General features: G+C 42.6%; 1 protein-coding gene across 5 annotated transcripts in view; it reads right to left on the bottom strand.

Annotated features, from left to right (window-relative positions):
• Positions 1-14,430, bottom strand: part of XYLB (xylulokinase) — a 149,647-nt gene that overhangs the window by 125,728 nt on the left and 9,489 nt on the right. For 3 of the 5 annotated variants that reach the window (XM_054021204.1, XM_054021207.1, XM_054021209.1), the window contains exons 3-8: positions 9,554-9,623; positions 7,774-7,854; positions 6,201-6,287; positions 4,597-4,725; positions 2,685-2,750; positions 481-553 (exon numbers count right to left, since the gene is read on the bottom strand). In XM_054021204.1, the coding sequence (XP_053877179.1) occupies positions 481-553; positions 2,685-2,750; positions 4,597-4,725; positions 6,201-6,287; positions 7,774-7,854; positions 9,554-9,623 (506 nt within the window). Of the gene's footprint in view, positions 1-480; positions 554-2,684; positions 2,751-4,596; positions 4,726-6,200; positions 6,288-7,773; positions 7,855-8,959; positions 9,087-9,553; positions 9,624-14,430 lie in introns of those variants that run through there. The other 2 variants (XM_054021206.1, XM_054021208.1) reach the window with 2 other exon arrangements.

The raw sequence follows: 14,430 nt of genomic DNA, 5'->3' as shown, positions 1-14,430 counted from the left end.
AATAAACATTTTGGAGAAAGGATGTTTTTGTTATAAATTTGTCCACCAATTAAAATGAGAAAGCTCATATACATGTTGTGAGACCCAATCCAAACGATGGAAGAATAGAAATATCAGGAATGTCAAGTCTAAGACAACAAAAAGCAAAATTATAACTTTGACAGACATTTCATACATCCTTCATACAACATAAAGCAGAAAAATAAAGTGCACAAATCCATTTTTGTAAAAACCTTTGAGGGATTCTGTAAGAAAGTGGAGGTTAGAAAGAGAGAGTGAGTTTGAGTGTGTGTGTGCGCGCACATGCATGTATGCACATGTGGACAAAGGACTGACAGAATTAAGATGAACACTAAAATGGGAATAGTAAGACTTGAACATGTGAGAAACATCTTGCCCCTCTTCTACTCATGATGGGAAGACAAAGGGAACTCCCATGCTAGACTGTCCCCACCGAAAAAGAAGAGACACAACACTTACCATCACAATAATCGATGGGTGCATAAGCACTTAGAAAAAGGGACGCTGCAAAGCTACTAACCACAGAGATTCTCTGAAACAAAAAGATAACATGAGATAGTAACTCCCGTCAACATTCATGCCAAAGCAACTGCAGTTTGAGTAGATGAAAGAAACAAAATATTAATAAAATCTCAGCAATGGGTACTATCTACCAGAAATAGTAGTACTACAGGGATTATCCAGTAAAATTTTCCTTCCTGGGCTTATAGAAGACATCCATATAAAAAGGTACCTTATAATAAAAGCTTTTAATAGCTTTTAGCTCTGAAACATACAAAATATACACAATATATTAGCGTATTCTGCCTTAGCATGAATTACTGCACAGCCATGATGTATCCAAGGGCCACAATTTAATAAAAGGAAGTCTGCATACAAAAAAACAGAGAGGCGGAAAAATCAAAGCATGGATGACAGCACAGAAACCATACCGACAACATCCATCAGTGAATCCAAAGGGAAACCAAAGCTAAACAAGGAATAGATCTTACAAACTTCTGCTGCCTCTTCCGAGAGACTCTTCCATCACCCCTACATGGGCTCTTGTCTTCCTGAGTCCATCAACTTCTTCCTAAGTCAGGCAACATAGATCACCCCTGCAGTTAGCCCTCTGACAGCCATCAACTATGCATTGCAATGCTACTTGCTACTATGCCACAAACTAACTGCTCGGAGATAGATTGTAGATGGAATCATAAGGATGGTAGGCTTTAATGACCCTCTATCTCTTTTTGAGGCTCTACCCAGGGACACATCTCAACATGGCTGAGGAACACAGGCCCTGCCCTTCCTAGTGCTCCAAAGGACACTAGCTGCCTGAAAGAGAATGAGGAGTGTTGGGTTAAAGGTTGGTTCTGGCTCAACTCTCTAAATCAGCCAGCAAAACAGCCTGGCACAGTGGAGGGAACGCACTGCATCCTCTATAAAGTAGTGAGCTGCCAAGCTAGTGTGTGCTGCCTGAGGGTCCTCAAGCGGAATTCTTACCAAGACAGAATTCCTCCTGGGGGCTCTGGTTGTAATATGGCACTGCCACATTCCTTTCAGCACAACTGGGGAAGCCAAAGTTACAATCTAGTCCTCAGCCTCTAGACCCACTCTGATCAAAGGCTCACATTGCAACGATCCCAGTTTAATTCACTTCTGTATTTGATCTTAAATTTGTGACCAGAATATATAGTCTGTCTTCCATCCGTTCCACTCCATCCCACACTAGAATAAGGGGTGTCACAATAACGTTCATGGAAATACAGACAGAACAATATTAAAGAAAATATTTCTTTATAAAGCATATAGTGAACCTGTGAGACTTATTGCTGCAGGAAGTCAACTGGTCCATATTGGTAATAGATTTTAAAAGCCCTGGAAATTTTATCAAGTGCAGTAATAAATGCCAAAACAGGAGTCTCAGACAGATCTCATGCTTCAGGGTGTATGTCCTTCCCTCACGTACAGCACTGCCTACATGCATTACAGGGGTTTATCACCTTGCTCTGAAGCATGGAGTAATCAATCACTGCTTGAGGCAGAACATCAGATTTTCAGCCTTGAGCAGTTAAAATAATAATTGTGATTGTTGATTTCTGAAATGTCAATAAAAAAGGAAACTTTCGTTTGAAATGTGTAATTTATTTTATAATTATAGAGATCAAAATAACTTTCAAGGGCCAATTTGTTAAAAAGGGCTCAACTCAACCTCCAGTTTTTCCTGGGTAACGCTGCCTGGCACCTGTTTTGCATCAGCAAATATTGCACTGATGCATGCAAATAGCTGTTCTGTGGGTGTATCAACTGTGCATAATCACTTGTTTGTGTGAGCAAATGTGGTAATACCCGCACAAACTGGTGCAAATGCAATTTTGTGCAGGCAAAACTAAGGCCTATTTTTTAAAAACTTCAATTCAAAATGTTGTGACTCAGAAATATTCACAATGTTGAATGCATCATTCTAAAAGGATTTGATATTTGATTTTCATCTGCCAAATAAATTACAATTAAAAAAAACAGACCCACTTTATAAAAGCATTACCTATTTTGCATTATGAAAACTAATTCAATAAACAAAATGTATTTCTTTTTAGCAAAAACTTTTTTTATATTTCCTTAAAAAATTTAAAAAGATTTTCAATTGTGATTTCCAGTAAGTGGACTGAAATTGAGCCAACCTCAGTTTGTGCGTAGACCTCAGGATTCTGGCTGTAAATCTTTGCTATCTGGTTTCCTGTAAAACGCTGAGAAAGAAATGCAAATGCTTAGGAATACAAACACTAAATGGAGTCAATAATCATTAACTCTGTGTAATGAGTTCAGTACATTGCACTTTGGATATTTAATTTGCCTGATGCATGATGAAAGTCAGTGCACAGCAGGCAATCTGCACTAAACAGGCTATAATGCATAGTCTCATTATGAGAATTTTGCTCACCTTTTGGAAAAAAGGCTGTGAAAAAGCATTACTATCCATAATTTATGTTTCAGAAATGACAGTTCAATGGAATGAATCACACTGATTACATACAGAAGAACCCAATACGATGCAAACATTGGCCTTCAAAGCCTTAAAAGGTTCCCAACTTATACAACTCTGTATGGGTGGGGTAAATGGGGGACAGGGTGTTTCAAGCCAGAAATAACTAATGGCTAAGGAATAATTATTTCTCATATATGTATTAAATCATATAAAAAAAATGCTTAAGATACTGAACTTTTTTTAAGTTAATTCATTGCCTGTTATAAGTTAAAAAGAAACATTTTGCACTGTTTGAAGTTTCATTTCAACTCAAATGAGCATACACTCTGTACAACAATGAATCAAAAGGAGCTATGCATATGGATTGGACCATATTTTGATGAACTTACCATCACTAACAAACTGACAACCAGGTGCTATTTACATATGCTACCTGTCTAAAACAGTGGTGCGCAAGCTGGGGGGGGGGGCGCAAGAGGTTCTCGGGGGGGTGGGATGGGGCGCGAAGAACCTGGGATCCTGCAGGTCCCAGAGGACCCACTGCCATAATAGCAGGAGTGGGATAAAAACAGTGGGTATTGGGGGCGGGACAGGACCAGGAATTAAAAAAAAAAAAACAGTCCTCCCACACCACAAACAACATGAATGCCCCAGCCAGCAGCCGCCACTCTCCAGCCGCCAGCAGCAGTGCAGAAGTAAGGGATCACTTCAGATTACAAGTGATGAGTGGGGGAGACATAACAAATTCCATGAATGGTAATGGGGGGCACAACTGGAAAAGTTTGCGCACCACTGGTCTAAAAGACTCCTCTCACTCCATGACATATTGTCACAATTGTGGTAGGAGAAGGTGCCTGATCTGAAGCTCCATTGCAATAAAAAGGGTGGGGTGATGGGGCATTCTCTGTTATGGCCGTGGACTTTGGAACTCACTTATCCCCCAGATCCACAAAAAGTCTGAGTTTGTTAGCCTCCATGGAGCGCTGGAAGGTCCGTTTTTATTCCCTTACATATGAAGAGATGGGTGTTGGGTAGGACTGGATAGTGGTGTTGCTGGGCTCCAGATGTCTTGTTTAGAGACGTTTATTAATTTAAATAAAATTAAATTTAGAAACACTCTGTAATATGTTTTATTATTGTGGGCATCTGCATGAAAGCAAAAATTGAAATTAATCTGCTCCTGCATCTTTTTCCTCACTTAAACTCAGAGACAGGTCCTCAACTTGTGCAAATTAGCATAGCTCCACCAGCTGAGGATCTGACCCACAGAATTACAGAAGTAATTTACAGTAATAATTCATCCAGTCACTCTTTCTGCCAATGCAAGTTTGCTTCATACAATGCATTTTCTAGTGCTTTGACTCGTCTAATTTTACAACTCCCAAGCAATAGAACATCACCCCTTCCTTTGTGAGGCTATTCCAAAGCCCCATACATTTTATTGACAGATAGTTTTTGTCAATATTCAGACTGAACTTAACTTTTCATAAGTTTCAGCCCCATACTGATATCACACTTAGGGCTGTGGACAGAATTATTTTCTAAGTTTGCAATGAGGTACCAGTGACTCTATAAGAACTTTCATTCTTTCCTCCTCCAGTTCTCACCTCACATGCTCGTGAACCAGTGATATTAGCTAGGTGCTGTGCCCCTCCAACAGCTTTCTCAAGAGATAAGCACTGGGTAGTAGTACTAGAATCCATCCAGATAGGGCTGTCACTGACAGAAAAACAAGCCTGGGGAAAAAAATAAATCATCAAAAAGATTATCACTCCAGGAGGGACTTTCACACTAATGACCAAATCCTGAGAAGGTACCTCTGCCTATATTAGGCCCAAATACAATAGAACAGAAGAATGGACATAGTGGGTTACACCAAGGGCAATTCTAGCCCGGTATCCTGTCTTCTGACAGTGGCCAATGCCAGATGCTTCAAAGGGAATGTACAGAACAGGGCAATTATCAAATGATCTATCCCCTGAGGTTATCATCCAGTACTAGCATCTGGCAGTTAGAGTCTTAGAGCATGTTAGAGGACACCAAAAACATGCGCATGGAAATGCCACACTGTTGTACTGGAGATCCCCCACTGTCAGACTCTACACCCATCTACAATCCATATAAGCCAGCATGTTGGAGAGACAGCCAGTGGATTTGCAAACAGTGTGAAAACCCCAGGCCAAACCTCATGTTGGAGAGAAGAAGCAAGCTGTAGCTGCCACTCTTTTATGTATCTTGCAGTAGCTAGCCATGGGACAGCTATGCAGGTTACCAGGCCCTGAAGCAGATGCTGGGGCTAAGGATTCCATTCCTGGGCTCTGCTTTACTTCAGCACAGTTCTCTCACAGCATAGTCCTTTTGTTCCAGTTTTCAGAATTTATCCCTATGGATAACCACTGTTGTTCTTATTGGGGTTGTACTGACATTGTTGTCTCCAATGACTAGCTATGGTCTTTTGGGAATTCTTCAAGTGACACTCAGACCACCACTATGCAGTATTTTAACCCAGTCCCCAGGAGTTCTTCAAATGTTCATTGCAGACAATATTTTCATTTGGGAATCCGGATATACAGATTTAAGATTTGAATAGACCAGTTGTACAGATGTCTTCTTCAAATGTTTAAAAGTTCTCTCTGATCTCAAGGTGGGAAAGGCTGGTTTCAAGATGTAACTTGAATGTAGAGGACTTCAATAGACAAACAGAGCACTACTTTGCTTATATCTTTAAAGGAGAAGGCTTTTCAAATCTATGTCCACAAGCCACAAAACAACCCCAAGCAGTCACTCTGTGCACAGGAACTCCTAGGACCATAGTTTGAACTTCAGCGATAAGTCTATCCTGTTTCACATAAGTATTCTTGCTAATAAAATCTTGTGAGCTGAATGGGAAATCAGATCTAAACATATTATCCATAATGGCAAAGATGTTTAAAAAAAATATTAAGCTTTATAAAACAACAAACAGACCACTTGTCACACATTCTGGTGCTCACTGGGCGCTGCATGTTTTAACAAAATTGCATGCTGTCATGCCGGGGGAAGATTAAATACTGAACCCCCTGGGATAAAGGGGAAAAAATGTATACTGCAGTGGCTTCTAACACAAACAGGCAACGGGAATATTTTGGAAGGAAAAAAGCAACTGTTCAGTGTCAGAAAGAGGAGTGTGTGTGCTCACTCTCCCTTCTAAGCTCTTAATTGCATATATTACCTTTAGTAATTGATGTAAAGGAAGATCAGGTGATAAATTCTTTAAAATTTGGCTGGCTCCTTCTTTCCAATACACGCTTCCATGCTGCTGTAGAGGATATAAATTTTTAAATTAAAGATGGCCCCCAGGATGTCAAATACAGATTCCGATCTGGATTTCAAACATTAAATGGAGGAGAACCATGTCCAAAGTGGGACACAGATTTATTGATTAACTAATGCATTAAACAATTCACCTTTTTTGGAGACATCCAGGCCAATTAGATCATTTAATTACAGTTCAAGAATGAGCAATGTATGTGCCAAATCATCAAATACAGGAGTTTATCTGGCAAAAATGTAGACTATTAACTAAAGCAGCATCTAGGGGGCACTACTATAATATTGTTAGTTGCAGCTATTGCCTTACCCAAGGATTCTACCATAGAAGGGCATCTATAAAGTGCAGTCAGGGCTCCACTGAATGACTTTCTGTCATTTTGGGCCCGACACACAGGGTTAGACTCTTTGTCTACTGATTAAAGCAGGCAAGTGGGAATCAGAATGCCTGAGTTCTTTAATCATATTCAAGGTACTTTGTCTGCCATTAATTCACTGTGTAACCCAGAGCAAGTCCCTTAGGCACCACTAATTTGGGGTATTCAACTTGAAACATATAGCCCCTGATTCCCTGAGCATCCAAACCTTTAACTGAAGTCAATGAAATGGCAAGAGTTCAGCACCTCTGTTTAACCAATCCTAGGAGTTTAAAGCTGAGCAATTGACAACAGAGACACCAAAAATTAGTGGACACTTTTGATAATGTCTGCCTTAATCTCTCTGCACTTCACTTTACACAACTGCAAAATGGGTCTAAGACTTGCTTGCCTCACAGGCATGGCGTGAGGCTTAATTGGTGAATGAATGTTTAAGTGCTTTGACATCTTCAGAAGAAAGGCACTGTGCAATATAGGCTAAATTAGAGAAGCCCTACACAAGTGCCTCAGCAAGAGGCAACATTTACACACAAGGCAGCCATCATTTGGTTTCCATTATTCCTGAGGATGCCTGGTGCACCACCCAGCAAATGAAGAGCTCTGATGAGAGGGATGCTTGCTACACCTTGAATAGATTTTGCATGTTCAGTTCTTCACTATGTATATTCCCCTCTCCTTAAGTGCCTGTGAAACAATCTTGCAGACACAGCTGCTCAAACTCCCCCTCCATCTCCAAACATGGCTCAAGTTTACAAAACCATAATAGAGCCCCGTAAGTGTGAAGAATTTAAATGACATGAAACCATCAAGTTGTACACACCTAGTCTATGTAACCATACTGTTATCCTTGTCCTCTCTGTCCTATTCTCTTCTTTCAGTTGTATACAAGTTACATCTTGTATTAAATTAGCTTTTAAGTTCTTCAGGCAGAATCTGTCTCTTATTATGTATTTGTACGGTGTCTGGTACAATGAAACTTTGATCGTAATTGAGGCCTTTAGATGCTATTGTAATACTACTAAATAATAAGTATCATTATTCCTTAAATACTCTGTTGAGGACATACAATATGACTGATTTTTCCCTTTAAAAACTAACCTGTCCAGCCCCAGAAAAAGCTCTCACATGAGAGAAGTTAAAGCCAGAAGACTTCATCTTTTCCAAGATCATATCCAGAGCCTACAAGAACAAACAGAATCAAGAGTGATTGTAATGAGCTACCAAATTATGCATACTCACAGTCCTCAGAATTAAATTGTAAGTATCTGTCATCACTGATAAGGGTTCAGTAATAGATAATGAAAAATTAGCTAATGACTAGGGATTTTTTGAGAAATTGAATAAATTACTTTATTAAGCAGGAGCCCATTTTAAAAAACGGAACTACAGAAAAAAATTCTTCAAACAGGTTGAATCACAAAGGACAAATCATTAGATCTTGGCTCTTTTTTTGGTCTTCATCGGGTTCCAATATATTAAAGAGACATTGTTGAGGTTGACAAGTGCAAAATGGAACAATTTATTTTGTTCTTACATTTGGAAAACCCATGGAATTCTTTGTGGGGCAAGGTCCAATCTTGGAAGATGCTGAGCATCCTCAACTCCCACTGATTTCAATGGGAGCTATGGACGTTCAGCACCTCTGAAATTCAGATGATTTATTCAGATGGCTAAATATGGATTTAAATGCTTAACCTTTAGACACTCAAGTCTGAAAATTTTGCTCTTGCCATGAGATTTTCAAAGGACACTCTGAAATAACTTAGGACCAAAAATTAATCTACCTTTACACAATCATTGCTGTGACCTAGATTTTGTCACCCTTACTCACGACTTCACTAGACAAGTTGCCTTACTAGGACTACTTACATAGTAAGATTCTACTCAATGTGAATACGCGGTACAGAATCTGGACCTACATGAGTAATTTTCTCTGGATCGTGAATATATGTTTTTAGAATACAAAAGGAAACCATCAGTATTTTAAGCTAAATATTTTCTACCAGTATCATAAAGGGCCTGCACTACAAAGTTTTATGATCAGCCGCTGCAGAACCAGCCAGCAGAGGGAAACAAAACCTGGCTAATAAATCTTATTCTCAGAGGATGAAATTAACTCTGATGTTGCACAAACAAAGAAGTAAACAAAGCAAAGCCAAACTGGCTCCTCTTCCACATGAAACAAAGGCCTGGTCCACACTAACCCTCCACTTCAAACTAAGGTACGCAAATTCAGCTACGTTATTAACGTAGCTGAATTCGAAGTACCTTAGCTCGAACTTACCGCGGGTCCAGATGCAGCAGGCAGGCTCCCCCGTCGATTCCGCGTACTCCTCTCGCTGAGCTGGAGTACTGGCGTCGACGGCGAGAACTTCCGGGATCGATTTATCGCGTCTAGACAAGACATGATAAATCGATCCCAGAAGATCCATTGCTTACCGCCGGACCCGGAGGTAAGTGTAGACCTACCCAAAGACAGCAAACAAAGAATGTTTTCCTAATTAAAAAAAGAAGGAGAATGGGCCAAATTCTATCCAGCAGATGCAATATTCTGCAATATTCAGCAGGGCTGAAATGGGTTCAAAATCAGTTATGAAAGAACTTCTATTTTTCATGCATCTAGTATTAAAAATAATGGAGAGTGAAGAAACAAAAGCATAACAATTTAAGAACTCCAGCTTCACTTGTTCATGATGTGAAAATTTCCATTTCAAAGAGATAGATCTGCATGCAAAAGAAATAGAAAACAAGCAAACGAAACACCTTAGCTTGAATGGAAATCTTAATTGCTGCTCATAATTATAATCCTGAGTTAAGAAGATGAATCATATAATAACACAAATATACTCAGGCAACCAAAATTAAAACATGTTCTGACCTTGACCCACATTAACACAGGAGAAGTCACTGTCAGCTTATCGCTGTGGACGTGGACGCCGCAATGAGTCCTGCAGAAAGACAATATTTTCTCTTGAGGTGGGAGGAGAACCTGTCTTTTTTTCACATTTGGTCATTTTTCCCCCTCCAAGCAGTTTTTTCACATGATCATTTATGACCAAAGAGCACACGGTACTATTTAGTACACAGCAAGGATAAAAACAAAAGTTAGAAAGCTCAGCCTGCTCTCTGGAACTAACATTTTGATATTTTGACTAGTCACAGGGAAAAAAAATAAAGTCCCTGATCCTGCAGTGAGATCTAAGAGGACAGACTCCTACATTCGCCCAGTACTTTGAAATCACTGAGGTTCTGCATAGGTGGAAGGGTCTGTCTGTACAGATCTCATGCAGCAGTAAACTCTTGGTCTTTTATATTCATGCTGGTGTCCTACAAGGCAATTTGACACTAAAAGCAAAATACCCACACAAAGACTATCCAAAGTGAGCCCTTGTCTACAGTACAAATTACTTTGATACATCTTACATCGCTCAGGGGTGTGAATAATCCACACCCCTGAGCGACAAAAGTTATACCGACCTAAGTGCCAGTGTAGACAGTGCTATATTGGCGGGAGAGCTTCTCCCGCTGACATAGCTACCGCCTCTCGTGGAGCAGGAGTTATTAAGCCGACGGGAGAGCTCTCTCCTGTAGGCTTAGAGCGTTTTCACAGAAGCACTACAGTGGCATAGCTGCATCGGTGCAGCTGCACCACCGTAAATGATGTAGTGTAGACAAAGCCTCAGGCCTGGTCTACACTACGAGTTTAGATCGAATTTAGCAGCGTTAAATCTAATTAAGCCTGGACACATCCACACGACAAAGCCCTTTTTTTCGACTTAAAAGGCCCTTTAAACCGGTTTCTTTACTCCACCTCCGACGAGGGGATTAGCGCTGAAATCGGCCTTTCCGGATCGGATTTGGGGTAGTGTGGATGGAATTCAACGGTATTGGCCTCTGGGAGCTATCCCAGAGTGCCTCATTGTGACCGCTCTGGACAGCACTCTCAACTCAGATGCACTGACCAGGTAGACAGGAAAAGCCCCACGAACTTTTGAATTTCATTTCCTGTTTGCCCAGCGTGGAGAGCACAGGTGACCATGCAGAGCTCATCAGCACAGGTAACCATGATGGAGTCCCAGGATCGCAAAAGAGCTCCAGCATGGACCGAACGGGAGGTACGGGATCTGCTCACCATATGGGGAGACGAATCAGTGCTAGCTGAACTCTGTTGCAGTAAATGAAATGGCAAAATATTAGAAAAAGTCTCAAAGGCCATGAAGGACAGAGGCCGAAACAGGGACGCACAGCAGTGCCGCGTGAAAATTAAGGAGCTAAGGCAAGCCTACCACAAAGCCAGAGAGGCAAAGGGAAGGTCTGGGGCAGAGCCGCAGACATGCCGCTTCTACGCGGCGCTGCATGCCATGCTAGGGGGTGCAGCCACCACTACCCCAACCGTGTGCTTTGACTCCATCAATGGAGAAGCACGCAACAGGGAAGCGGGTTTGGGGTACGAGGAAGATGATGATGAAGACAATGAAGATAGCTCACAGCAAGGAAGCGGAGAAACCAGTTTCCCCAACAGCCAGGATATGTTTATCATCCTGGACCTGGAACCAGTAACCCCCGAACTCACCCAAGGCATGCTCCCAGAGCCTGAGGGCGCACAAGGGACCTCTGGTGAGTGTACCTTTGTAAATATTACACGTGGTTTAAAAGCAAGCGAGTTTAATGATTAATGATTATTTTGCCCTGGCAATCGCGGCCAGTACAGCTACTGGAAAAGTCTGTTAACGTGTACGGGGATGGAGCGGAAATCCTCCAGGGACATCTCCAGAAAGCTCTCCTTGATTGTCAAGGCTTCTTCCCCACTCTGAACTTTAGGGTACAGATGTAGGGGCCTGCATGAAAACTTCTAAGCTTAACTACCAGCTTAGATCTGTGCCGCTGCCACCACTCCCAATGTGCTAATTCCCTTCCCTGGGTAGCCTTGAGAGACTCTTCACCAATTCCCTGGTGAATACAGATCCAAACCCCTTGCATCTTAAAACAAGGAGAAATTAACCATCCCCCTCCTTTCTCCCACCAACTCCTGGTGGATCAAGATCCAACCCCCTCGGATCTAAAAACAAGAAAAATCAATCAGGTTCTTAAAAAGAAGGCTTTTAATTAAAGAAAAAAGTAAAAATCATCTGTGTAAAATCAGGTTGGAAAATAACTTCACAGGGTAATCAAACTTAAAGAGCCCAGAGGACCCCCCTCTAGCCTTAGGTTCAAAGTTACAGCAATCAGAGGTAAACACCCTAGCAAAAGGTACATTTACAAGTTGAGAAAACAAAGATAAACTAACACGCCTTGCCTGGCTGTTTACTTACAAGTTTGAAATATGAGAGACTTGTTCAGAAAGATTTGGAGAGCATGGATTGATGTCTGGTCCCTCTCAGTCCCAAGAGCGAACAAACTCCCAAACAAAGAGCACAAACTAAAGCCTTCCCCCACCAAGATTTGAAAGTATCTTGTCCCCTTATTGGTCCTTTGGGTCAGGTGTCAGCCAGGTTACCTGAGCTTCTTAACCCTTTATAGGTAAAAGGATTTTGGAGTCTCTGGCCAGGAGGGATTTTATAGTATTGTACACAGGAGGGCTGTTACCCTTCCCTTTATAGTTATGACATTGATGTACTCCCAAAGCCTTTGCAAAAGGTTTCTGGGGAGGGCTGCCTTATCCAGTCCACCATGGTAGGACACTTTACCACGCCAGGTCAGTAGCACGTAGTCTGGAATCATTGCATAACAAAGCATGGCAGCATATGGTCCCTGTGTTTGCTGGCATGCAGACAACATCCATTCCTTTTTATCCTCAGGAGAGTGATATCATTCACGGTCACCTGGTTGAAATGGGGTGATTTTATTAAGGGGACATTCAGAGGTGCCCATTCCTGCTCGGCTGAACAGACATATTCCCCGCTGTTAGCCACGCGGTGGGGGGAGGGGTGAAGTGATCATCCCAGAGAATTGGGTGTGGGGGGAGGGGGGTATTAGTTGGGTTTGTACTGCATGTTAACCCGGAAACCGCAGCCCCTCCTTTTACATTGCAAACCCATTTTAAATGGCCAACCCAACGGGTGCTTGGTATGGGAAATGAGGGCGCTGCTGTTTGAAACCAGTCCCGCATGTTATGAAGGTTAAAAAAGCCAAAAGACTGTGGCTTACCATGGCTGCCTGCAAGCCGAATTCTGTTGCCTGGCACTGCGTGAGTGATCTCTCACACCAAACCGGCAGGCCCTCAATATAAGAGGAAAAATGCGACCTTGTAACGAAAGCACACGTGCTGTGTAATGTGAACAGCAAAATTTAATGTGAAAGAGTGTACCCATTGTTCTCTAAAATGTGTCTCCCTTCTCCTCCTACCAGCTGCAAATGTTTCTCCTTCGCAGAGGCTAGTGAAGATTAGAAGGAGAAAATGGCGGACTCGGGATGATATGTTCTCGGAGCTCCAGATGTCCTCCATGCTGACAGAGCACAGCAGAATGCATGGAGACAGTCAATGTCAGAGTGCAGAAAAGCACAATATGAACGAGAGGAGAGGTGGCGGGCTGAATCACGGGCTGAAGAGAGCAAGTGGCAGGCTGAAGAGGATAGGTGGCGTCAGATTGCTGACAGAAGGCAAGAGTCGATGCTCCGGCTGCTGGAGCATCAAACTGATATGTTCCAGCGTATGTTTGAGCTGCAGGAAAGGCAGCAGGAGCAGAGACCACCGCTACAGCCCCTGTGTAACCAACAGTCCTTCTCCCCAAGTTAAATAGCCTTCTCACCCAGACGCTCAAGAACGCGGTGGGGGGGGCCTCTGGTCACCCAGCCACTCTACCCCAGATGATTGCCCAAGCATCAGAAGGCTGGCCTTCAATAAGAGTTAAAGTTTAAAGTTTTAAACTGCACTGTGTCCTTGTCCTTCACTCCTCCCCCACGCCTCCCGGGCTACCTTGGCAGTTATCCCCCTAGTTGTGTGATGAATTAATAAAGAATATATGAATGTGAAGTAACAATGACTTTATTGCCTCTGCAAGTGGTGCTCGAAGGGGAGAGGGGAGGGTGGTTAGCTTACATGGAAGTAGAGTGAACTGGGGGGGGGGAGGGGGGTTCATCAAGGAGATACAAACAGAAGTTTCACACCGTAGCCTGGCCAGTCACAAAACTGGTTTTCAAAGCTTCTCTGATGCGCACCGCACCCTGCTGTACTCTTCTAACCGCCCTGGTCTCTGGCTGTGCGTAATCAGCAGCCAGGCGATTTGCCTCAACCTCCCACCCCGCCATAAAGGTCTCCCCCTTACTCTGACAGATATTGTGGAGCGCACAGCAAGCAGCAATAAAAATTGGAATATTGGTTTCGCTGAGGTCTATCCGTGTCAGTAAACTGCGCCAGTGCGCTTTTAAACGTCCAAATGCACATTCTACCACCATTCTGCACTTGCTCAGTCTATAGTTGAACAGGTCCTGACTACTGTCCAGGCTGCCTGTGTATGGCTTCATGAGCCATGGCATTAAGGGGTAGGCTGGGTCCCCAAGGATACCTATAGGCATTTCAACATCCCCAACGGTTATTTTCTGGTCCGGGAAGAAAGTCCCTTCCTCCAGCTTTTGAAACAGACCAGAGTTCCTGAAGACGCGAGCATCATGTACCTTTCCCGGCCATCCCACGTTGATGTTAGTGAAACGTCCCTTGTGATCCACCAGGGCTTGCAGCACCATTGAAAAGTACCCCTTTCGGTTTATGTACTCGGTGGCTTGGTGCTCCGGTGACAAGATAGGGATATGGGTTCC

The sequence above is a fragment of the Malaclemys terrapin genome, chromosome 2 (genome assembly GCF_027887155.1).
Source record: "Malaclemys terrapin pileata isolate rMalTer1 chromosome 2, rMalTer1.hap1, whole genome shotgun sequence".
Lineage (NCBI taxonomy): Eukaryota > Metazoa > Chordata > Testudines > Emydidae > Malaclemys > Malaclemys terrapin.
Note: the sequence above shows the minus strand (reverse complement) of the source record. Positions and strands in the feature narration are given on the sequence as shown.